This window comes from Panthera tigris, chromosome F2 (genome assembly GCF_018350195.1).
Source record: "Panthera tigris isolate Pti1 chromosome F2, P.tigris_Pti1_mat1.1, whole genome shotgun sequence".
NCBI classification, from domain to species: Eukaryota; Metazoa; Chordata; class Mammalia; order Carnivora; family Felidae; genus Panthera; species Panthera tigris.
Window position 1 is genome coordinate 81544934 of NC_056676.1, and position 24137 is coordinate 81569070.

Sequence of the window (24137 nt, forward strand, 5' to 3'; positions counted from 1 at the left end):
AGAGGGAACGCTGCCAGGGCAACTGAACAGGCCAAGCGCACCTGCTGTGTGTGAGTAGCACAATCAGGTGGCTGGAGAGGGGTGAGTGAGGGGGCAGGGGTGACGGAGGAGGCTCAGGGGTGAGCATAGGGATGAGGTACAGGGTGGAGGGAGGGAGGATGGAGTGAGGGAGGGGCAGGCGCGAGGGAGGGGGCGCAGAGGTGAGAGCACCGACGGGCGCGGAGGGCGGGCGAGCAGGCCCTCCCAGGAAAGGGCACCAGGAGCTGGGGGCGGGGCCGTCCACGGAGTACCACTGAGAGGCCTGAGGGGGGGGGGGGCTCCTCCTAGAGCGGCGCCGGAAGGGGCGGGCTCTTCCGGTCGGCGCCGAGGCCGGCTGCTGGGCCGGGCGGGCCCCGGTCGCCCGGCGCGGGAAGACTGGCGCGCGGCGGGGCCCGGCGCGGGAGACGTCGTTCCCGGGCCCCTTGCGGCGGGCGCGCTCGCCCCGTCCTCCAGCCGGGGATTGCGGGTTCCCTGGGCTCCCGGGCGCCGCGGGGAGGAGGGCGAGGACCAGCTCCGTGCGGATCGAGGTGAAGGCGGCGGCCCAGGGCCCTGCACACTTGGCTGGCGAGGCCCTGTCGTTGGCGGGAGTGCGTCGTGCTGCCCCCTCGGGGTCCCTTTCCCGCTCCTCGGCACGGCTCGTGGCTGCTGGCCCGCGGGGGGCCCAGCGGACTGTTGGGGTGCACGTTTGCCCTTGGATCCCAGACCCGCTAGTGATGCAGACCCCCCGCCCCCCCCCCCCGAGACCCCGGCTTCTGAAGGCAGGGGGACGGGGCCAGGGTGAGCGGGGCTTCCGGGGGCCCCGGCTGCGGTGGCTCCCCAACGCTTTGTGGCACAAGGGGCCCGGCCCAGAGAGTAAAAGAGCTGCCCCGACGTTGCGCGGCGGGCACCAGCCCTTGGGCCCGGCGCCCCTGCTCCGGCCAGGTGGATTGAGTGGTCTGTGCGGCTGCAGCGGGCACTCGTGTCCACAGGCCTGTGAAGTGAGGGGCCAGAACCTCTGGTCTACCCCGTTTTTAACTATTTAATAACTTGGCGTGCTGTGCACTTAGAGAAGTGGGTAAATACCGTTGCTGCCCTCAAGCACCTGCCAGCTCGACTGAGGCAGACAAGTCGATTATCTAGAATGTTTCCTGGGCACCGGCATGTGCTGGCTCCTGCCCAGTAACCAGGGATTCGGGGGTGAAAAAGCCATGACCCTTGCCCGCAAGTAGCCACATCTCAGGGCAGCTGCTGCCCCGGTGGCAGTCCTGGCAGGAGACCGGAGCACAGAGAAACCCCACGCAGGCCCTCCGCTGGGTGGGTCTTCATTTCATGTTGGTTCTTGGTTTTCTTCAGGTTCCCACTGAAGCTAGACTCCAGCCTCCTTGCCTGGTGCGGCGATCCTCTGCCCTCCGTCCACCTGCCCTCTCCAGCAGGGGTCCCCTCTTACTTCTACATGCTCCCCCCAGCCCAGATGAGCTGCCTTTACCTGCGATTCAGGCTCCCACCTGATGCTCAGAACAGCCTCCCAGAAGCTACCTCCAGTAGAGCCTTTGGGGCCACATAGGCCTGAATCCCAATCAAGTGTAAGTAAACATTGTTTTTTAATGTTAGTTCTTAGGGTGTTTCTTTTTGTTGTTGTTTTTTAAGTTTATCTTTGAGAGGGCATGAGCGGGGGAGGGGCAGAGAGAGAGGGAGACAGAGATTCTGAAGCGGCTTCTGCGCTGACAGCAGCCAGCCGGTCTCAGGGCTCGAACTCATGAACCGCGAGATCGTGACCTGAACCAAAGTCGGACGCTCAACCTACTGAGCCACCCAGGCGCCCCTAAACATTTTTATTTAGAAGAAACTAGATTCTCAAACTCCTTATCAGGATGGGAAGTTTCTACAGTCGTCTTATGTATTGCCTCTGCATGGGGGAGAAGAGGAAAGGCTTAAAGAGAATTCAGAGTATTTATGCCTTAAAACATACATCACTTGGGGGTGCCTGGCTGGCTTAGTAGAGCATCTTGGGGTGTTGAGTTCAAGCCCCACGTTGGGCATGGAGCTTACTTAAAAAACCTGTGTTTTCACGCACAGAGTTGGATAGACACACAGATTAAAAGGATGGTAAGTAGATGATGGAAAGGAAGTTTCAAAGAAAAATACAGCACCTGGAGTATTATCGTGTAGGGCATCCCATTTGGGGGTAGGACAGCTTGTCAGGGTTATGGGCCTCCTAGTAGGTACGGGTAGTCGTCACAGGTCATGAGATACCTTTGTTAAGAAGGTCTTAACAAGGAAGGTCTGCAAGGAATATTGGAAAATTAAAACAGGACCTGCCTTTGGAGCTTTTCCTTTAAAAAAAAAAAAAAAGGCCTTAATCTCGTGGAGTATCTTCCACCAACAGTTAAAGAGCCTGCAGTCTGTCAAGGAATTTTGGAATTTTGCTAGAATTCCATCAGCGCTGAGAGAAGAGGCAGGTCCAGGAAGCTGACGGATGAGACAGACAGAAAAGAGACAGGAGAGGGATGGCAGCAAACGAGATGAGACGTGCAGGTGCTGCTTCTGCGAACACCTGGGCTGTGGGAACCCTGTTTGAATTCGTGGCGAAATTGGGATGCTGTTAGAGGGAGTTAGGGACAGGGTCCGTCAGGTGTTTCAGAAATGACAGCGTGAGCAAGGTCTGGGTGATAGTTGCCTGGGCTTTGGCTCTCGGAGGAGTTCGCTCTGGTGAAGTGCTACAAGGAAGTCTGGGGCCGGGTTAGGGAAGAGGGAATTGGGGGGCACTGGTTGAGGCACTGGTTGAGTCCGGGAGGCCTCTCTGGGCAGGGCCCTTGGAGCAGAGCTCCGAATGAAGTGAGGGGCCGGCCCCGCAAAAACCTGCACTTGGCCTGTTTCTGGAATCAGCCCGACACTTAGGCGGGAAGCGCTGGGTATGGTCGAGGAGTCTGAAGAAAGCTGGACATGAGGACGGGAGTGAGGAGAGGGCCGAGGGATGGGCCCGGTCAGGCGCGTATAGGGCTTGTAAGTATGAGGGACACCGGGGCAGGCGCGGGGTAGGGGGTTCACTGGCTGCTCTGTGGAGACAGACCATGGGGGGGAGGGCAGGGCACCCACTAGGGAGCCAGCCCCAAGTTTGATCCATCTCAGACTCCGGGCTCGAACTGACAGGCACGTGCCACCTCTTAGCCTAGAACCCCCAAAGCACATCGTCTGGTCCCAAATACAGGAAGTGGAGATGGGAGGGAGAAAATGGTGGGGGAAACTCCCGACTTGGGGACCACATGGGATTGCTGGTCGTGGTACGCGTCAGATCCTACCAGACACAGGCCCGGAGGCACCGCCCCAGGGAGAGGGTTAGAGTGAGCATCCCGTTTGGTCACGTCCAGTTTGAGAGGCTCGGGAGACGTCCAAGGGGAACGAACACACAAGCGGGGAAGGGAAAGGGCCAAATTCCCCAGCGCGCCCCGCCCCCATCCGTCCCTTAGTGATTCTGTGCCACGAGAGTCCCCAGCTGTGCTCTTCCCAGACGCTGGTGCGATCTAACAGTCCTGGTGTGGCTTCTCCGCCAACACAGGGGTCGGTGGAGTCTCTCTCTGGTGCAGACGTTGCGTTCCAGAGCCTTCGGTACGAGCTCAGACAGATGAAAAGCTGTGTGTAAAGAACGAGCTTTCTGCAGAAGTGGAGAATCCGGCCCGGCCTTCCCCAGTAGCCCTTCCCGGCTTCCCGTGGCCCCTCCTCCTGGGAACAAAGGACATGGAAAAGCCCGTGGGTGGAAGGAAGGCCCAGACCCCAGAGGAGGAAGTGCATTCACTGAAGGACACACCCAAAGGAGAGAAAGCGTCGTCTGGGGAGGAAAGGCCAAGCAAGAGGTCCACGTTGGCAAAAAAGCACGGCAAGGAACCCGGCCCGAGTCCTGAGGATGAGGAACATTTATTTGATGCCTTCGATGCTTCGTTTAAAGATGACTTCGAGGGGGTTCCCGTGTTCATCCCTTTTCAGAGAAAGAAGCCCTATGGGTGCAGCGAGTGTGGACGCATCTTTAAGCATAAGACAGACCACCTCCGCCACCAGCGGGTTCACACTGGAGAGAAGCCCTTCAAATGTGATCGGTGTGGGAAGCTGTTCAGGCACAGCTCTGACGTCACCAAGCACCAGAGAATCCACACCGGAGAGAAGCCCTTTAAATGCAGTGAATGTGGGAAGGCCTTTAACTGCAGTTCGAATCTCCTAAAACATCAGAAAACGCACACTGGGGAGAAGCCGTACGAATGCAAGGAATGTGGGAAAGCCTTCGCCTACAGCTCATGTCTCATTCGCCATCGGAAACGCCACCCGCGGAAGAAGCACTGAGCGTGGGGAAGCCGTCTGCCGAGAGTCGGCGTTCGCGCCCGTGAGAACCATCCAGGGCGGGCCTGTCCCGCCGTCCCCCATCCCACGTCTGATGGAGGCCGGGCGCCCGCGGGCTGTGCGCTCAGTGCACCTGTGCTTGTGGGTCCCCACCACCAGCGGGACGGTCAGCCCAGCCGGTACACGCGCGCTGGAGCGGGGTACAGGCCATCTCCAGGTCGAGACACCGTGATAACATGGGAGACGCATGCAGCTGCGGCACCAGAGACGGTGAGTGTGATTGTGTCACGGCCGTCTGGGCGGGAGGGACAGCTGGAGCTTGCGAGCGGCCCGGCACCTCCCCCTGCGGCCTCCCTGCGGCACCCGCTCTGGTCTCTGCCTTTTCACCTGCTCCTTCGAAGACTTCAGGCTGCAGACTGCTGACCTGCTGGGTCCCGAGCCCATCCCCGCACAGCCTGGCAGGAGGCCTGCGGTCAGGTCCCCACGGCGCTGCACCAGACACCTGCTGTCCCCGCTCGGCTGGCCGTGGTGACAGTCCTGTGGTTTGTGTCTGGCTTCCCTCCTTGGGCTGGAGCACCAGTCCTGGGACTCAGCTTCCCCTTCCCCCACTGCATCCCCAGGAACTGGACCCCCTGGCCCAGCCCCCAACCCCGGGTGAGCAGCCCGACTCACCCAGATGGACCACTCAGGACCTAGGTGCCGCCACCATGGGAGATTCCTGCCCTGGACGCGTGGTGGGGGCCCCAAGGATGTGAGGGCAGCTTCGAGCCAGCCTGCATCTGCCGTGGGGGTCTTCAGACATGAGGCAGTGTGTGTGCCCTGCCCTCCGGGGATCAGCTCTCCAGGTTAGTTTCACTTCTTAATGCCTGCCCTCCAAGTTCCATCTTCTCCCCCGGCCAAGTCCACATGCTGTGCCCACCCTCCGTTTTCCTCCAGGAATGGTCTGGATGGGGTTCCATGCTCTGCAGAGCGGGGTGCGGTTTGTCCCAGAATTTCTTGACAGCACAGGGGGAGTGAGGTGACTGTCGGCCAGGCGGTAATACAGCTTTTTACTAGGAAAACGTTGATACCTACACTTGCAGCTATTTGGACCCCCAAAATGGGGATTCTGTCCTGGAGGAAGGTCCTGAATTCGGATGCAGACGCGTTTCCCAGACAGGTGGTCCCAGACGCCAGAGCGCAGGTGCTCGCGGAGGGAAGGTTTCTCCAGGTTAGGTGTTTGTGCTATGATGTTGTACACGCCCCTGCCTGAGCTGAGCCCCCCACGCAGCAGGCCCTCCCACACTCGCCCCTGGTGGGACCAGGGTGTAGAGGGGAGACACGGCGTTTGAGCCTGGGCTGGAAGGGCAGCTGCAAAGGACACGCGTGGGACGTCTGTGAGACCTGTGTCCACGCTGTCCACTGGGCGGCAATGCCCTCGGTTTCAAGGCTCCCCGTGTTGGTGTGGCTCGTGGCCCATCTCAGACGTCGTCCTTGTAAAAGGTGTGCGCTAAGGTTTCAGGGGCACGGGGTCATGATGCCTTGAGTACGCTCTCAAGTTCAAAGAAACAGACAGACAAGTAAGACACGTATGTGTGCTGAGAGCAAGGAAGCAAATCGCTTGAGTGTCGGTCTGTCCTGAAGCCAGAGCAAGGCCGGCCGGTGTTTTCTGTTGAGGGCCGGATAGTAACTGTGCTTGGCTGTGGGGCCCCACGGGCTCTGTGTGCACTCAGCTCAGCTGTGACATGCGGCCTCACTCACAGACAACACAGGCGTGAACGTGTGCCAGCGAAGCTTTATTTACAGAGACCGGCGGCAGCCAGTTTGAGCCTGTTCTGGATGGAAAGTGTGTGAGGGCCACCCGTCGGTGCATGTCGCAGCCCTTCAGAACTGGGTGCTGGCAGGGGAAGCTGGGCGCAGAAGGTGGAAAGAAACTCTTGGGGGGGAGCCCATCTTGATGTACTGGAAGGCAGGGTGTGGACACACGGACGTCAGCCATGGCCATGGCAGCGCCCACGCACGTCCAAGGGTGTCTGAGGCCACTTCAGTTTAGTTGGGTTTTTATTTACTACGGTATTATAACACTCCGGGATATGTATGTTAATACGTAACGTGTCGTTACATAACGTGTACGTTACAACACATGACGTACGAGGGAGCGAAACCACCGCTTTCTCTGTTATCCTGAAGGCCGCAGCCACTAGCACACCTGACTTGTACCGCTGCCTAATGGTGCGTTGACGAGAAGGGTTAACGGTTTCCTAAGAAGGGCACGTAGGCTGTTTCTGATTTAGGGCATTATAAATCACGCTGAGATAAATATCTCGTCTGCATTTAGGGTCAGCAGGACAGATCCCCAGAAGGGGAATCGACAGGTGGAGACCATTCTGGCAAATCCCCTCCTCCTGGCCGTGCCGGATAGGCGCCCCCACAGCCCAAGGACGGCAGGCTTGCCCCGGCCTCTCCAGCAGCAGGCAGGTGGGTGTCCGTAAAGAAACATACTCTGATTCTCTGGCTTTGATTTCTTTTTTTTAATTTTTTTTTAATGTTTTTATTTATTTTGAAGGAGAGAGACAGAGCATGAGCAGGGCCGGCGCCCCCTAACTGTTGTGAGAACGTTAGCCCTTAGCGCGCCTGGCTGGCTCAGGCGGTAGATGGTAGATTGTGCCGCTCTCCATCTCAGGGTCCTGGGTTCAGCCCACGTTGGGCGTAGAGCTTCCCGTCACGTGTTGTGTTCTTAGCGAGGTGGATGTTAGCTCCCGCGCGTGAGCGGTGCCCGTGCCGCTGGCCCTTGGGGCCCCTCCCGGTAGGACCGCGGCTGATTTCAACAGCATCAGCCTGGAGAACAACAACAGAAAAACACTTAAAAAAATAGACTTGGAAACGTTTTTTAAATTTTTTTTTTTAACGTTTATTTATTTTTGAGACAGAGAGACAGAGCATGAACAGGGGAGGGGCAGAGAGAGAGGGAGACACAGAATCTGAAACAGGCTCCAGGCTCTGAGCTGTCAGCACAGAGCCCGCATAGAAACTCATATCCTAGGGAAAAAACCCTCTCAATAACCTGACTCAAAAAAAGTACATAATGAAAGTTATAAAGTCCTCCAGCCTCTAGGACGCTGAAACAGGACCTGCCAGAACCTCTGGGAGCCACTGCAGCCAGCAATGGGGACGCCAGCGGGCGAGCTAGGAGTCGGCTGGCTGGGCCTCCGGCTTCATAAGAACAGCAGCAGAAGGGGGCAAGTAACACGCCCGAAAGTATCAAAACCAGTGGGAGTGGAGGCTGTCGAGAGAATTACACAGGCAGAAGTTGGGTGTTTGAAAGGACTGTTGTGGCTTCTGGGCTCAGCTTGGTCAGCTGAGTGCCCGACTCTTGATTTCAGCTCAGGTCCTGGTCCCAGGGGCGTGGGATCGAGCCCCGCATCGGACTCTGTGCTGAGCGTGGAACCTGCTTGAAATTCCCTCCCCATCTCTCTCTCTCTCGCTCTCTCTTTCTCCCCCTCTCTCAGCCCCTCCATCCCCCTTGCACTCTCTCTATAATAAAATTTTAAAAAGGAAAAACGGATTGTTAAAGCTGGCATCGTGTGACAATAGCGTCCAGGAAAAGGGAAGGAGCCGGTAAACTGTTATGGATGCAGAGGGAAGGTGACAGCAGGTCGTCAGAGGAAAAGACAGCGCAGCAAGCCAGTGGCTGTGAGCGCGTACGAGGCGGGTTTTAGGAGAAAGGGCAGGTGGTGAAGCCAGCACGAGAGGGCGCCGCCCAAAGACCCTGTCACTGCTGCACAGAGTGTGTCCCCAAAGAATTCAAGTCAGGTAGTGTGAGTTCAAGAAACAGAAAATTCTAGTCTTGTGTGGACTCAGACACTGGAAAGAAGAACCAGCTCACCTTCTATGAGCTAGTAGAGCCGTGATGTCAGCGCCACAGCCAGCGCCCCCTGCTGCCGGACGGAATAGTGACAGGCCACGTCCAGCGCGGCGGGGAAACGTCGTGGAGCATGACCAGACCGGGTTGTTTCAGGAAGGCCAATGTGGCTTAAAACGGCTATCATTTCTCACAATAACAGATATTATTATCTTAACAGCTGCAGAAATATTTGCCAAAATCCAACATCCGCAAGTAAGGAATACAATAGAATTTTCTAAAGCCGATGCAGAATATCTCCCCAAACTGTAGCAGCGCTGTGCCCTAGGGCTCCGTGTGGCCAGTGCCCCCCCCCCCCCCCCCCCCGCCCTCGGGGTTTCCCCTCGGTGCCATCTGGAGCGAGGCCGGGAGTAACGTGAGCGCACGGCCTGGAATGGGAAACCCCTCCTGGGCGTATAGCAGGCGATGCTGCTGTCTCCGTGGCATCTGACAACAGTCCCAGGTAAGGCGTCAGCGAGGGTGTAGCCCGTTGTCACGTTGAAGGTCGGCGGAGTTCACTGAGCTGTGTATGCGGAATCAAGCAGGTGCGTGGAGGCGCGGGGCAGCGTCGTTCGCGGTGGCTGTCGGCGGACATGCCCCGGGAGTCCCACCAGATGAACAGATCCACGAGATGTGGTGTAGCCACACGACGAAATGCTACTCGGCCGAAAGAGGAACGAGCCCCCACGCCCGCCGCCACACTGCGGAAACGGTGCCGAGTGAGAGAAGCCAGAGAAGCAGTGGCCCTGCCGGCTGCTGTGCGGCGCGCAGACAGAACAGCAGAGTGGAGGTTACCAGGGGCGGGGACGGGAGACCTTCACGGGTGCAGCGTTTCTGACGGGCAGGGTAACCAGGTTAGGGGTGTAGATCGCGGTGGTGGGTACACAGCGTCGTGGGTACTTAATGCCGCTGAATCGTGCGCTTCCAACGGCTGAAGTAATCAACACCATGTCGATTTTACCACAGGGACAGAAGCCCATTGGGTTTGATGTGCTGGTAACAATATGCAATTTTAAAAAGCTATCTATCCGTTCGGCAGCAAAAATAGCCCGTCCTAGCAAGTTAAAGATGTGCCCTGTCGTGCTCATGTAGAAATTTCACTTATTAAAATATCTTACAGAACTTATGTGTGGGTGCCCAGAAAGCCACGTGCAGCGACGTTTAGCACGCGGACTGTCAGAAAAGTTGGAAATAACTCAAATGTGCATCGACAGTGGACAGACCCTCACCACCACCTGCGCATCTCAGAACGCTGAGCGAAGTCAGTCGGTCACAGGAGGTCATTATTATAAAGCGCAGAACTGAACAGCAAGTTGTTTGGAAATATCAATGCAGTAAAACGAGACAGAGACGAAAGAACGGCTCCTCGGGCAGGCGAGGCCACGTGGGCTCGGGTTTTTGGGTGGCAGCTAGTTCCTGAGCCGTGTGGATGGTAAGCGGGTGTCTGAGCTCTGTCCCGCACCACATCACATACACTGCAAGTTTACGTGTGTTTGACACAGTTAAACCTTGGTTTGCAAGCATAACTTGTTCCAAAAACATGCATGTAATCCAAAGCGAGTGTCCCCATAAGAAATGATGGAAACTCAGATGATTGATTCCACAGCCCAAAAACATTGGTATAAAAATGATTACAATACTGTAACATAATACAAAATAGAAAAATAACCTGCACTTGCCTTTGAAAACCTTTGTGCCTGGTGTGAGGGAGACAAGACAGAGGAGGGTTACTGTGTAGGACGACTGCCACCTATTGGCTCAATGGGATCTTTCTTTTTGTGCCACTTTATTTTTTTTAATTTTTGTTTTTTAATGTTTGTTTATTTTTGAGAGAGAGTATGAGCGCGGGAGGGGCAGAGAGTGGGAGACACAGAATCCGAAGCAGGCTCCAGGCTCCGAGCTGTCAGCACAGAGCCCGAAGCGGGGCTTGAACCCCCAAACCATGAGATCGTGACCTGAGCCGAAGGTGGATGCTTAACCGACTGAGCCACCCAGGCGCCCCTTTTGGTGCAGCTTTAACAAGGAACCTATCCAATGACACTCGCTTTCGCCTCCTTTTGAGGATTTCGCGGAAATGGGACATTGCATTCGTAACAGTCCCTCAGAGAGAGAGAGGGGGAAGAACCATTGGCTCTGTTGTGATCATCAGGACTGGCCTCCTGGGCCAGTCCTGGGCCTGGGCCTCCTGGGCCAGTGATGTTCGGTGCCACTTGTGACCCTATTGCGAGACATCGCTCATTTATCAAGTTAAAATTTATTAGAAATGTTGGCTCATCTTGCAGAACAAGTTCCTCACAACCCAAGGTTTTACTGTATTTTATCTTCTAACTTTCTTAGCTTTTTGAGAAACAGGGAGCACTTTTCCCCTGGTTCTGTCGCCTTCCAGGTCTGGGGCCCATCCCCCTGACGGCGTTGGCGAACACCAGCTTCCACGTGACGGAAGCCAGCTCCTTACTTGGGTAGTTGTGGCTTCCCGACAACGAACCAGGTAATAATTGCATTTCTTTGTTCAGAAGGTTTTCCTTGTCCGTTTCCAGTTGTGAGAGCAGATCACCCCCAGTCAAGAAGGTCCTCATGCAATACGCCTAAACGTGAACCTCAGGCCTGACAGAATTCCGGTCATTCCCGAGCTCCGAGGACGGATGGAGATCTGTACCGAAGAGGAGAGGAAACCCCCGGGGTGAGCAGAAAGAAAACGTCTAAGGGACAGGTGGGGACACGGGGCACAGGCAGGACGGGCAGCTTGGCGGCAGAAAACCCACACTGGGAGATGCCTGCCAATGAGTGGAGAGAAGGGGTTCACGGGCGAACTCCCTGAGGCGGGGGGTGCCTTCACCTGGTTCCGAACCTGGACCCGGAAGGCCACAAAGTTCACCCCTCCGGCCCCACCCCCCCAGGAGGCCAGTCCTGACACCACCGGCCTTCTAGGATTGCGCTGCAGGCAAGTCCAGGACTCCCAGCGCTCTGCTCCTGGAAAGTCCCAGAGAAAGGCCTTTTCCAAGTGTGAAAGCGCTGGGGTAGGGGGAGGGGCGCTGAGCATGGTTCCCGTTGCAGGAGGAGCAGTTAGAGGGCCCTGCCCTGCATGGAGGGCTCTGCGACAGCAGGGGCGCCATGGAGGCCTTCGAATGGAACAGACACGGGGATGGCTGCGGATGTCCCGGGGACGCAACACCGATCGTCCTTACCACTGGCATCCCATGAGTTGGGCCAGCAACTGTCCCTCCCAGCCTCGTCTGGCCTCAATCTGAGGGAAGGTGGGAGCCAGCACCGTGGGAGAGTGAGCAGTGAGGGCCATGTGTGTGTGGGGGGGGGGTCTGCTCCCTCTCCCCACAGATCGGGGGGCTGACCCGTGGCTCCGGACTCTGGTCTCTGCCAGGTCCCCTGCCTTCCTGGGGAGCCTGTAGGCACCGGGATGTCACCTGGGCTTGATTTCTAGTGACCTCTTGTGTCCATCCCTAGTCTGGACACCAAAGTGTCATTCCTTCCCCTGCAAGTGAGCTACGCCCCCAGACACGCCACAGAGCGAGGCAGGACTGGAGGTGGTCCTGTGCTCGTGGCAGAAGCCTGTGGCACAGGGACACTTGGGACGTGCTCTGGACCGGGGGTAGGGTTCTCAGCAGGGTGGAGGGGTCGTCCAGGGAAGGGAAGGGAAACAGTATTGGGACCAGAAAGGGCCAGTTCAGGGCGGAGTGGCCAGGACAGTGGTGGCCAGGCTCCGGGTCTGTGGCCTGAGGACATGGCTTTGCTCTGGGGCGGCCCAGGCCTTCGGGGACCTCTGTGCAGGGAGCTTAGAGTTCGTGGTCTCCCGGTGTCGTCCTCACAGACTCCAGTCGCCTGTTCCACAGACCACGAGCTGGTGGTCCCCCCCCCCACCCCCACCCCCAGGCCCCGGGACCAGAGTCCTGCCAGGGTGCAGAGCTCGGGGGCAGCCTGGCGCTGCTGCCCGGGGACTCTGCGGGTGTCCGAGGCCTGCAGGGAGAGTACCTGGGGGGCTTCAGCCCCAGTGCACACGTGGATCCGGCGCTGGGGGCCCCACACGCCCCCTGTCCCAGCCCATGTGCACAGGTCACTGCAGCCTTCCCCGCATGGCCTTCCGGTATGAACATGTGTTTGTTTCCTGGTGAGCTTGAGCGCTGGGTGTACCGGGGTTCTCCTTACACCGCTGCTGAGGTGCGTGGCCCTGTCCACACGTGGCCAGGCGAGGTGGCCGCTGGACTGTCCGCACACAGGCTCGCACAGCTGGTGCTGGTGGGCCCGTGAAATGTAAATTTCCAACTAGTCATGTCTGTTGAACTTTCCTTCAGTCCTCAGTGAGTGTGTTCGACGTCTGGAGACCTGTTCTGTCTTGTTTTTATCCTGGTTCCTATGGTCTACACTTCACGCGCTCTCTTAATCCAGAAGGGCGTTGCCTGGGTTCTGCACTCCTTGCCGGCTGCTTCCCATTCATCCCAGAACGCTTCTGTGTCCTATTTCCTGTGGATACTCTGTTTCCCTGTAATAAACCTCAGTTCTGACCCATTCACTGGGTCCCGTTCATCTCCCTGCAGTTTGGGGGTGCAGTCGAGACTCCCCAGGGAGGCGCTGCCCCATATTCACCAGACTTGTAAGAGACTGACGCGTCAATCAGAGGAGGATTTGCGGACTTAGCAGGAGAGTGGCCCCTCGTGTGACAACATACTGTGTCCCTCAATAGACACGGTCTTCTCGGCCCCAGATTCTGGGAAACTACCCGTTCCTTGGTGGCCTGATGCCTGCGGTCGTAGCCCTGGAGGGGGTCTGGGAGGTGCCCCGCCTGGGATCACCCCCTTCAGGCCCTAAGTCCTGAAGAGCTCAGGCTGGCCCTCCCCCCACGCCCTCATTCACGTTGCCTTGCATGGAACAGCCATCCTCCCGAGGGCAGTCCTGCCCCCAGAAGGGGATATGGTAGTATCTGGAGACATTTTTGGTTGTCCCAGCTGAGGGGAGGTGCTATACATGTGGGTGGGGGCAGGGAAGCTGCCCAGCGCCCCGCAGAGCACAGGATGCCTGGTGGCAAAGGACCCAGCCAAGGGCAAGACTGGAGTTAGACCCGAAGTCAGGCGATGGGCCGGGGTACAGACAGGGCTGTTGACGAGGCTTATGGGCTGGAAAGCAAGGTGAGGCAGCTTTGAGCAGAAACCTGAACACCGACAGGATGCTGTTCGGGCTGAGGAGGCTGGTGGGACCGCAGGACCGGGGCCGAGTCCCCGGAAAGTGGGGCAGAGGCAGGTGGGAAGCGTGATTGGCCCAAAGGCTCAGTAGCAGTACCCCCCCCCTCCCCCCCGCAGCTCTCCATCCTCCTAGGGAACAGGAGTGTGCCCTGCCCCACTTTGAAGCTAAACCAGCAGGGCCACACATGGCTGGCCAGGAGAGGAGGAGGGGCAGACTGAGAGGGGAGCAGGGAGAGGTGAGCCCCCAGCCACCACTGTGTCGTGGGCCACACGTCCAAAACAGAACTTGGCTTGTGGCCAGCGACCCATCTCAGCAGACCTGTGGCCATACTCTGGACTGAACCCCGAGTCGCCATGCCCCACACCCCACCCAACTGCAGGTGCTGTCAGAATTTGATCCCCAACACGGGTCCTACCCAGCCTGGTCTCCATCTAAACCACCGGTCTCCTCCCACCTCCCTGCTGCCCCAAACCAATCTTAAAATGCACCTAAGATCTCATTTCCCTGCCCAGGACCTTCGGTACCTCCTGGTTCCTAATCGTGGCTTCCAGACTACTCATCCACCTTGATCCAGCTCCCAGCCTGCCTGGGCTCTTCCAAACCTTTGGCGACACTCGTGTCTCAGGACCTTTCACGTGCTCTTCTGCTTTGAATACTCTTCCCTCCAGCCTTTGTGTGACCAGCTTGCCCTACTCTCTCCCTCCCTCCGTCCCCCCCCCCCCCGTGATGTCACTTCCTTGGTGAGCTCTCCTTGGACCACAGAGCCCTTGTGTGCTTCCTTAAAGCTTTTACACCTGTGGTGTGGGTGTGTTTGCCAATTTGTTGTTTCTCTCCCACACGCACTAGAATGTGAGTTCCACTGACGCCAGGAGCTGGCCTGTCCCAGGTATACCCTACGGCCTGGCATTAGATCAGGCGGAGGGGAGCCGCCGCAGGGGATTTTTACAGGGCCTAGCGGCTGGAACCCTGCATGTGCGGGGAGTGAGGCTGGCGGAGCTGGGAGCAGGCAGCAGCTGTCCGCACTTTCTACGTTTTGGCAGGAGTACGTTTTGCTGCGGGCTGGTACCGGCCTGTCTCCCCCCTCCCCCCCCCCCCCCCCGCCCCCATATACACACACACACACACACACAGCGAGTCCTTCACAAGCCCCTGGTCTTCCAGCTTCTCTCCTGCCTGGGGCCAGTGTCCAGATGCTTGGGCTTGGTCTCCCCTCCTTCCGCCCCGAGCATCCCTGCAGCTGGGGGCTCCCTGGCTGTGGGTCTTCCCTTCCTGTCTTCATGCTGTCCACCCGCCGGGACTCAGGGCCAGCGCGGCAAGCAAATGCCTGGACGTCCATCCCTGCTGGGTTGGTTCACAGAAGCTGTTTCCAGCTATTTGCTTTTCCTAACAAGAAGGAGACTGACGCCTAAATTTCTTTGGGGGGATGTATCAGAACGGGGCTGAAAAAGACTTCGGAGGAACAGCAGGAAGAATTCCATGTTAAGTTTGGGGAAATTTTGTAACAGCCGCTCCTCAGGCCCTAGGGTTTGGGAACATTTTGGTGGTAGGCAGTTTAGAGGGGCCCTTGAGACAGTCCAAAAAAGGAGAGTCTGTTTTCAGCCAGCTCCCCAGCAACCGGTGGCCGTCCAGAAGGAACACCGCGAGGGAAGAGGTGCCACTGAGGATGCTTTGGGTGCAGCTCTTCGGTGGACTAGGGGCTGTTGCCGCCGGGAGGGCTCGGGGACGGCGAGATCGCTGCGGGGCTGGGGGCGCCCGTCCCGCCCGGGTCAGCCGGGCCACCCCCCCGCGCCACGGAGGCGCCGGTCCTCCGGAGCCCAGAGCGTCCCGGAAGTGCACGCGCGAGGCCGGGGCGGGGCGAGGGCGCACTTCCGGCCGGCGCGCGGGCGGCCGCCTCCCGCTCGGAAGGTGAGTGGGCGCCGGGTGGCGGCGGCGGCGACGGGGATGCTCGGCCCGGCCGCCCGCTCGCGCTCGCGTGGCGTCCCCGCGGGCCCCGCCCCGGGCGTCCCCGCGCTGCCGTGACCGTGGCCCGGGCTCGGCCCGTGGGGCGCGGGTGACCGCCCAGCCGGAGCGGAGGCCTCCGCGGGGTAGCGGGCCGCAGCGGGCTCACTGGCCCCTGGCGATCGCGAGGGTCCGCTTGCTGGGCGCCTCCCCGCGCCCCCGGAACCCCGGCGACGGGATCGTCGCGGTGCCCACTTTGCAGGTGGGGAACGGAGGCTCCGAGAAGTCCGCAGTCGCGAGTGTGAGCGCCGGACCTCAGCCGGGGCGGGCAGCGCTCCGCCGCCTAGCGCCCCGAGAGCGGGCCCTTCTCCGCGGGGCGCGGGCTCCAGGCCGGGAGGAGAGCGGGGGCGGGGGGGCGGGGGGTGGCGGGGAAGGTCAGCCGCTGGCCGGGGCATCTCTGTCTCCTCCGCCTCCAGTCGGTTGCAGCAGTGTGGCCCCAGAGTTTGTGCTCGCGTCCCGGTGGGCGTCCCTGTGTGAGCGCCACCTCCGCGCAGGCGGCCCGGGGCGGAGGGGGGGGCGGTGCGTGCCCTGTCCCGACGAGTCCCAGCAGGTTAGCCGAGTAACAAGATGAGAGTTAGGAGCGTGGGGACCTGCACCCAGATGTCATGCCTGCAGCCCCACCCTGTGTCCGCTTATGTCCACTTCCCTGAGTGTCTGTGACCCTTCCCATCACCAGGGACCGAGGGCTGCCCGGGAGGCGGGGGCTGACCGGGATGGCCCAGGCGCCGCTGAGGAGCCCTGTTGGGGCTGCCTCCCCACTTCCTCGAAGCAGATACTGTTTGCAACCATTGCTTAATGTACTTTAACTTTTGTTCTTCCCATGCCCTCTTCACATCCCAGTAAGCAGTCCTGCTCCACCACAGTGTGAAAGAAAAGTTCTTCTCACGTGGGACCGAACCACTCTTGCAAACCACATCAAAGCAGAGTACCTTCCACCGCCGAGGAGGCTCGGGCAGCCAGATGTGGTTGGCAGCCTGCAGCCTCTGAGGGCCCTTCAGGGTCTGAGGAGGACGGTTTTCCTCCCAGGAATTGTGTTGTTAAGATTTAATCTAGAATGTTTGTGCTCCAGCAGGCAGAGTTCAGTTTCCCACCCTCTTCCTCCTCCTGCGCAGCCCGCTGCTGTAGCGTGGGAGGTTTTCAGGGAGGTGCAGCGTGCCTTAGGGTGTGGGCTGGGAGGACATCGAGGCCATCGCCGGGATGAGGGCTCAGGTCCCCACACAGGTGCTGGTGCCGCCCCGCGGTGGGGTAGACGAACCGGGGGCCCGGCTGCCTCTCACCCCAGGTCCCACGTGGCACCTCTTGACATCCTTGCCCCTCTCCGCCAGCGAAGGAGCCCCCCGTTCCCCATGGCTCATCGGCAGTTGGCATCGCCCCCACCCTCCACACACTCCTCCGGCCCCCGTCATCCTGCCATGGTTTTCATTTCCCCAGGTCCCAGGTGTGCATACCTTCAGCAGGCCTTGGGGAAGATGGCGACCCTGGGGGACGGTCAGGAGCCCCCTCGTGTCCCGTCCCCTGTCAATCTTGCGTCACCAGGGACACCTGGAACCCACCGCCTCGAGGCCCGGCTTCACCTCCACGGTCATCAACACGGTACTCACCCTGCGCTGTGCTCCCTCCACCTCCCTGCACCACCCGCCCACCACGCACCACTGGCAGCGCGGCCAGAAACAAGGCAGCTCACGGCTGCTGGGGCTCCTGCACCCTTGCACTTGGGTCGGGACATGGGCAGCCGAGGTTGAGGCCGGAGACTGAGCCTTGTGAGCAACAGCTCCCTAGGGGACAGTCCCCCAGGACCATGTTGGGCAGGCAGGGCCCTGTGTCCGCTTGTCTCCCTTTATGAGCCTTTGCTCCCACACCAAGAAAATAGAGCACCCTGAGTTCTGGGCCGGCTGGTCTGGGTTGGGGCCCCCAGGGACCTGCAGGGATGCAGCTGCCAGCCTTGTGCTACCCTCCTGGCGGGGTCTCGGGATATCAAAGTCACGGAAGTAGCCAATGACTAGTGAGGCGGCCGGTGCTGAGAGGGGGTGTCCATGCCCCGTGGCATGCGGTGCCCCCTGGGTCTTGCTCCTGCTCAGTCCTGGGGTTCTGTCCATGCCCATGTTCCACAGGAGGCCTGGCCTTACAGCTCAGGACACACATGAGCTGATGACAGCCAGGTCAGGGGTCAGCATGCGTTTCATCCCACCTCTGTCCTAGTGTGCGGGCACTGAGCCCAGGGGCATGGCTTGGGGCATGGCTTGCCGCGTGCCCGGAGCCCTCCTTATCGGGTCTCAGCGTCACAGTGAGCAATGGGATGACGGTTGAGACATGCCAGGCTCTGTGCCAAGGGCTGTGGGTCATCTCGAGGTCCAGTGACCACACTCTCTGGTGGCCATTAACAGATGAGGACAGTGAGGTCCACAGAGGTCACGGGGTGGCATGAGGTCACACACAGCTAGGGAACGTGTCATTCACCCCCCAGGTTGGTCCAAGGCCAAAAGGGCAGCAGCGCCTAGCTGGCCCCACGCTGTTCCCGGTTCCAGGAGCCATCCTGGCCCCTGCCCATCCCTGGGGTGGGCCGGACTGGGGGTGTGGGGTGGGTACGGAGCTACGTGCTGCGCAGAAGGAGCCGGGACGGCACCCAGCACATGCGCCGCAGGCCTTCGCTGGGGTGGCCGCCTCCCCCCGCACGATGGTTCAGGGCCTTGGCCGGGGCTCCCCCGTGGCTGTGCTCCTGCCCCGTGCGGTCAGGACTCTGAGGCCCACCCTTAACCTCCACGTTTTCCCGCCACCCTCACCACCGCCTGCAAGGCAGGACCTATCCCCATGTTCCGGACAGGGACATGGGGGCCCAGACGGGAGCCAATACAGGCCAGTGGGACTGAGAACACATCAGGCTGACTCAAGCCCATGCCCTCAACTCCCTCCCCGGACCGGGCCCAGCAAGCCGTGGCTCATGGCTCACGGCTCACAGCTCCTAAGTGGCATGGACGCGGGACCGGGGCGGGGCTGTCCTGGAAGCCATGCTGACCACATTGGTTCTGCGGGATGAGAAGGCTGGTGCCCAGGATGCAGGCCCTCGAGCCCACGCGGCTTGGGGCTGCCCCTGGTCCAGTCTCCAGGTAGCAAGAGCCCAGAGGGGCCCGGCTTGGCCCCCTGAATCACATACAAGTGCCTTGTGTGCCTGGGACTTTGCCCAGTGAGAGGCAGTGTTGGCCGCAAACAGCAGCCTCAGCGCTCCATGGACTGTCCAGGAGCAAGTGGGCAGGGCCTGCCGGCCAGAGAACGAACCAGGGTTGACTCTAAAGAAGAGAGAGGCGGGGCCTCCAGCAGACCCTCCTTGCAGGCGCTGAGGGGTGTGGTCATTGGAGGGGGCGTGGCTGGAGGCGGAGGGCGCGGAGGGAGGAGAGGCGATGCTTTCATCCCTCCTCCTGGAAACTGACCCAGCGTCGTCGAGAACTGGGCCCCGCCACCAATCGGTTACCCGGGGCAGGATCTACCCCTCGCGGTCTCGAGCTCATTTTTTCTGTTGGGGCGGTTCCTCGGTGTTCCAGTGTCTTCCCTGGAGAGACCCCAGCATTTCAGGAACCTGCCCAGGGCCCTCCAGCCAGGGGGGCTGGGACTTACGGAGCCCCAGCTTCCCAACTCCCAGGCCGGAGTTGGTGAGGTGGGCCAGAAAGCACATTGGGGGTGGGGTCCACCCTGTGAAGCCTGGGGCCCCTCACGCCCCCCCCACACCCCCCCCCCCGGGACTGGATCCCATTAGTCTCCCACGTCCTCCTTACACAAGAGCCAGTTTCTAACTAGCTGAGCACAGTGCTGGTGGGCTGTGAGGATGTCCGGCAAGCCGTTGGTCCGCCAGAGCAGGTGAAGGGAGCCACATGCGCACAGGGCACTTGGCCGGCCCCTGGGGGTGGTGTGGGCATAAAGTCGCTGAGGCTGCCCCTCCCTGTGCCTCCAGAGCAGGGAGCTGGGCAGGAGGGGTGCAGAACGGGACAGACACATTAGGAGCCAGGTCTGTGCTGAACCAGCCAAGGGGCCTGCCACAAGGCTGTGCTTCCAGAATGCGTTCTGGAAGGTATGGCCTGGAGCCCTGCAGCTGGAGGGGCAGTCTGTGGGCAGGAGCAAGTGACAGAGAAAGACGCGTGGCCCCAGGGTGGGCGGGATGACCTGTGTAGCAGAGGCAGCACCACCCCCCACCCCCAGCCAGGGGCTGGCCTTCCAGACCAGGCCCCTGGCTTGGACACCTGAGACCTGAACTCTGGTTACCCCCCACCCCACTCACTCCTCCCCTCGTCCACACCCGAGCATGGACTTCCTGTACCATTTTATGAACAAGGAGCACCCCTTCCTTCTAGAAAAGTTCCTGTTGCTCCGTGGCCCCAGAACCCCACCCACAGCCTTCCCCCCACCCCCAGAAGGCCGGCCCCAGGCCTGGCCGCCTCCGCTGAGGTAGAGCAAGCCTCTCCCTGGTGCAGGTGCCGTGTCACAGCCTCCCCAGAGGCGGCCGGTGACGGGGGACACAGCACTGAGCAGCGTGGGAGGTTGGTTCAGTATGGGGCCCCATGAGCAGGAACCAGCATGTCCACCTGGTGGGACGCAGCCCGGCCAGGGCCCGGGCCCTTCACGGAGGGTGGGGGGCAGTTGGGGGCCCAGGGAGGGGAACGCGTGCCGGTTGCACCCCAGGAAGGCCCAGGCGGCTTTGGTTAGGGCACACACCCTTGCCCCTACTCCAGAGCAACCAAGCAGTGCCTCGGGACCCTCACGCTCAGGAGAGGGGTGTCACGTGGCTGCAGCATCTACCCACATGGCTCTTGGAGAGCACCAGCTCCACGGGGGCACCACCCGGGAGCAAGTGGCACCTGCAGGCAGCTGATCGAGGCCTGGGCTAGATTGGAGAGGAGGGGGAGATGAGCCCCGTCCCCTGTGCCCCCAGACTCCCCCGGCTGCAGCCCTGAGGTGCTCTCCCAGCCACCGCAGGAGAAGGAGGAGCGGTCCCACCTGGATCTCCGAGATGTGGAGGAGGTCCGGATCGGCCGAGGTACCTGCTGGCCGGGTGGGTGAGCAGAACCCCGATCCGGGCCCTGCCCACGGGTGCGTCTCCCCACGGCTGCCCGGTGCCAGGCTCTTTGCCGCGCCCGCCGCCGCCAGGACACTGGGTCCCACCTGTCCCTGGCTCGGCGTTCACTTCTGTCCCCAGTGGCCTCTACCCCGTTCCGTCCAGGCGTGTCGCTGACGTTTCCCCAGGTTGTGAGTGCGGTCCAGAGCCCATAGTCGGTCGGCGTCTTCCGCTCAGCTGCGCTCCCGTCCCCCTGCCAGCAGCCAGGGTGTCGCCCTGGGCCCCCTCTTTCCCGTGTGTAGTGCCCTCAGCCTCCACTTGTCCGCTGCTCTGGTCCCTCAGCCCCTTGCCACCCCCCACCCCGTGTGAAGCCGGCAAAATGCCTCCTCGGGGGCTCTGTCCCGTACACTGAGCTCCCCGGAGACGCCGGAGGCTTCAGAGCTTGGATCCCTGGGAAGCCGACCCTCCCTGCCACAGTGTCAAGAGGGGAGTGGAGGAGCCGGGCCAGGAGACGGCTGCCCCCGGAAGTGCTCCGGAGGGGCACGGGCCTGCGGAGCCTCGGGAGGGGGCGAACCCCGCATTTCTGCCGGGAGCCTGGGCAGCACTTTGGGGAGGGGGGGCGGGGCTTGGCTGCCTCACTCTGGGTCTGCCCTCGCCCTGGTCCCCAGCACTGTGGCGCCCCCTGCTGGTGCCATCCCGCTCTCCGTTTCTGATTCCAGATTCCGAGGCGGAGCCGGAGCCGGAGCCGGCTCCCTCCTCTCCTCACCCCCGCGACCCTGAAGAGGAGGTGCACCAGGACAGGGGGCCCCTGAGGAGCCTTCCCCGTAGACCCAAGTGTGGGGACAGCTTTGGGCAGGAGTCCAGCTCGGAGCGGCCCACGGGCCAGCCGCCGGGGACCGCGCCCTGCCCCCAGAAGAGGGGCACCTGGCGCGTGACGCCGCCGCCGCCGCCGCAGGGAGCCTCCGGGACCGAGGGGGACCCCGAGCGGGCCGCCGAGCCGGAGGGCGGCTTCGGCAGGGGCCCGGGCCCCGGGGTCCGGCAGGGCGGCCCGCGGGCCGGGAAGCCGCACAGGTGCGAGGCCTGCGGCAAGAGCTTCAAGTACAAGTCGCTGCTGCTCAAGCACCAACGCATCCACACGGGCGAGAAGCCGTACGCCTGCCACGAGTGCGGCAAGCGCTTCCGCGGCTGGTCGGGCTTCATCCAGCACCACCGCATCCACACGGGCGAGAAGCCGTACGAGTGCGGCCAGTGCGGCCGCGCCTTCAGCCACAGCTCGCACTTCACGCAGCACCTGCGCGTCCACAACGGTGAGAAGCCCTACGAGTGCGGCGAGTGCGGCCAGGCCTTCAGCCAGAGCTCCAACCTGGTGCGGCACCAGCGGCTGCACACGGGCGAGAAGCCGTACGCCTGCAGCCAGTGCGGCAAGGCCTTCATCTGGAGCTCCGTGCTCATCGAGCACCAGCGCATCCACACGGGCGAGAAGCCGTACGAGTGCCCCGACTGCGGCAAGGCCTTCCGCGGCCGCTCGCACTTCTTTCGGCACCTGCGGACCCACACGGGCGAGAAGCCCTTCGCCTGCGGCGCCTGCGGCAAGGCCTTCGGCCAGAGCTCGCAGCTCATCCAGCACCAGCGGGTGCACTACCGGGAGTAGCGCGCGGCGGGCGGCCTGCGGCCCCGGGTGGGGGGCGGCGGGGCGGCCCCCGATGGAGGGGGAGGCTCCGGAGAGAGGGCCCCCGCCTCCTGCCCCCGTCCTGCTCGGCGCCGGCAGCCCCGCGGGCCGAGTGGCCCGAATAAATTCTTTTTGATTGACGGAAGTAGGAGTCGCCCCTGCCTGTCCCTGGAGAGGAGTGTCCCGCGTCTGGACTCCTGGGACCTCCCGGCGGTCCTAACTGACCTGGGCCCGGAGGCCTCATGACCGACCTGGAGCCACAGCCGGGTGTTTCCAGACGCAGAGAGAGCCAAGGCGGGGCGGGCGAGGTCGGGGCTCACCCTGCCTCTGCCCCAGGCGGGGTGCCTCCTGTCGGTTCCCGCAGCCGCAGCCACGCGCCAAATGCTCCAGACACCAGAAGGTGGGGCCCGGACCGTGCGCCTCCAGACGGGCCTAGGCCTCTGCAGCGGCAGCCGGGCCTTGGTTTCGGACTTCCAGTAGGGACAGAGCTCGGCCGGGTGGGGAAGCAGGCACCTGCCCCCTCCTGACCACTCGCGACCCCGCTCCGTCCCCACGCCCAGGGGCTGCCTGGCCCTTCCCCCAGCTCAACTCCGAGCCTCACCTCCCCAGCTCCAAGCCTTTCGGCCGGGACCCTGTCCTGAGGGCCCTGCGGTTGGGCTGCCTCGCCTCTCTCGGCCCCACTCCCAGGGCCCCGTGGCCACCAAGCACTTTGGACTCTCGCCATGCGCCCCCGCTCCAGGTGAGAGCAGCTCTAGGGGAGAGGAGTAGATGTCAGTCTCAGGACATCAGCTGAGGCGTCTCTGCTGGTGGCGCTGTGGCCTGAGAGAGGAGGGACGGCGACCTTCTTCGCACCTTGCCTTCCCTAATACCGCAAGGGTTTGCGGGGCCTCTGCCCTCCAGCAACCAGGCCGCAGAGCCTGCACGCATAGACCCCAGGGCGTCCCGGGGAGCAGTGGCATCAGGCCGAGCGCTGGAAGGGTCATCCTGCAGCCTCTACGTGGAGAGTGCACTTGGACACCGGCACCGGGACCCGACCCGGCAGGCAGCCCCCAAGAGCAGAGCCTGGCGGTCCTCCACACCACCCTAGACTATCCCACAGACGCCTGTGCCCTGCACACCTGTCTAGAAGGACTGGATGGGGCAGCGCCTGCATGAGTCAAACCGGACCTTTTTGTTCTAGTCAGTCTTTCAACTGATTAAATGAGGCCCACCCACACTGAGAGGCAGCCTGTTTTACTCAGTCTACTAAATGAAATGTTGATCTCATCCAGAAACAGCTTCACAGACATACCCAGAATAACGTTTGACCAAATTTCTAAGCACCCCATGGCTTAGTCAAGTTGACACACAGAATTCACCGCCACAAGCAAGGATGAGAATTGCACCTGATGCCATAGCGTTGGCCCAATGCCTCCTGCTACAGGTGTGCCCTCTCACCAGGACACAGAGCAGAGCTTAAAGCAGGCCCAGATCCAACTCCTTCCCTTGTAGCCACCAGAGGGGCAAGGGCTATTCCCAGCCCCAGGCACCTTGGAACCATCCTGAGGAGGGGGCTCTGCTGGGGGCCCTGCCATTCACCATCCATCCCCAGGCCAGCGGCTGTGACCAGGGAGATGGGCCTTAGACACTGCCTTCAGCCTGACTCCTCAGTCACGCCACCTGCCTGGGCGGAGCTGCCGGGACGGGCAGACGGAACCAGAAGCGTCCCCTGCGCGTTTCCGATGCCAGTGTCATCCAGACACTTGCCTTTTTCGGTTGATCTGCAACATCCCGTATCGGGCTGCCTCAGATCGCCCGGGTTTCAGTCTGAGAGACCCTCGGTTCATGGTGGAGAGCCCAGAGGCAAAACCAACACGTGGTCTGTGGAGCCATCTGCTGTGGGCCACGTGCCCCTCAGCAGGCGGGGAGGGATCTCCCAGCATCCAGCTTCTAAGGACATTCGATCTACTTTGTAGCCCAGCTCTGCCACTCGCCCTGGGCCATCTTGGGCAAGGTACATATGGGTTGCACGG

The 24137-nt window shown here is 61.2% G+C and overlaps 2 protein-coding genes across 13 annotated transcripts; both read left to right on the plus strand.

Moving 5' to 3' along the window:
- Positions 1 to 430: 430 nt before the first annotated feature.
- ZFP41 (ZFP41 zinc finger protein) lies at positions 431 to 12749 on the plus strand. 8 transcript variants are annotated; one of them, XM_042973641.1, is made up of 8 exons: positions 431 to 566; positions 1372 to 1601; positions 2905 to 3021; positions 3575 to 5192; positions 6665 to 6804; positions 9348 to 9659; positions 10765 to 10907; positions 11282 to 12749. In XM_042973641.1, exon 4 carries the CDS (start codon positions 3754 to 3756, stop codon positions 4348 to 4350), a length of 597 nt encoding a protein of 198 aa, XP_042829575.1. In that variant the 5' UTR covers positions 431 to 566; positions 1372 to 1601; positions 2905 to 3021; positions 3575 to 3753; the 3' UTR covers positions 4351 to 5192; positions 6665 to 6804; positions 9348 to 9659; positions 10765 to 10907; positions 11282 to 12749. The 8 variants fall into 8 exon arrangements, with proteins under 8 accessions (XP_042829575.1, XP_042829577.1, XP_042829576.1 ...); XM_042973643.1 differs by lacking the exon at positions 2905 to 3021 and having other exon boundaries at positions 3575 to 4617; positions 4968 to 5192; XM_042973642.1 differs by lacking the exon at positions 2905 to 3021 and having other exon boundaries at positions 431 to 626.
- A 2683-nt stretch (positions 12750 to 15432) lies between these two features.
- GLI4 (GLI family zinc finger 4) lies at positions 15433 to 23473 on the plus strand. Of its 5 annotated transcripts, XM_042973637.1 has the most exons (5): positions 15433 to 15617; positions 16847 to 17008; positions 19876 to 19941; positions 20334 to 20453; positions 21176 to 23473. In XM_042973637.1, exons 2-5 carry the CDS (start codon positions 16885 to 16887, stop codon positions 22105 to 22107), a joined length of 1242 nt encoding a protein of 413 aa, XP_042829571.1. In that variant the 5' UTR covers positions 15433 to 15617; positions 16847 to 16884; the 3' UTR covers positions 22108 to 23473. The 5 variants fall into 5 exon arrangements, with proteins under 5 accessions (XP_042829571.1, XP_042829567.1, XP_042829568.1 ...); XM_042973633.1 differs by lacking the exon at positions 15433 to 15617 and having other exon boundaries at positions 15806 to 17008; XM_042973634.1 differs by lacking the exon at positions 15433 to 15617 and having other exon boundaries at positions 15806 to 17008; positions 20334 to 20438.
- Positions 23474 to 24137: the final 664 nt, after the last annotated feature.

Coding starts and splice junctions, on each gene's coding strand:
- ZFP41 (XM_042973642.1), top strand. CDS start 3,754: ATGGAAAAGCCCGTGGGTGGAAGGAAGGCCCAGACCCCAGAGGAGGAA.
- GLI4 (XM_042973633.1), top strand. CDS start 16,762: ATGGCTCATCGGCAGTTGGCATCGCCCCCACCCTCCACACACTCCTCC. Junction 17,009..19,875: donor CCTCCACGGTCATCAACACG/GTACTCACCCTG, acceptor TCCCTGGTGCAG/GTGCCGTGTCACAGCCTCCC. Junction 19,942..20,333: donor AGCACTGAGCAGCGTGGGAG/GTTGGTTCAGTA, acceptor CTGTGCCCCCAG/ACTCCCCCGGCTGCAGCCCT.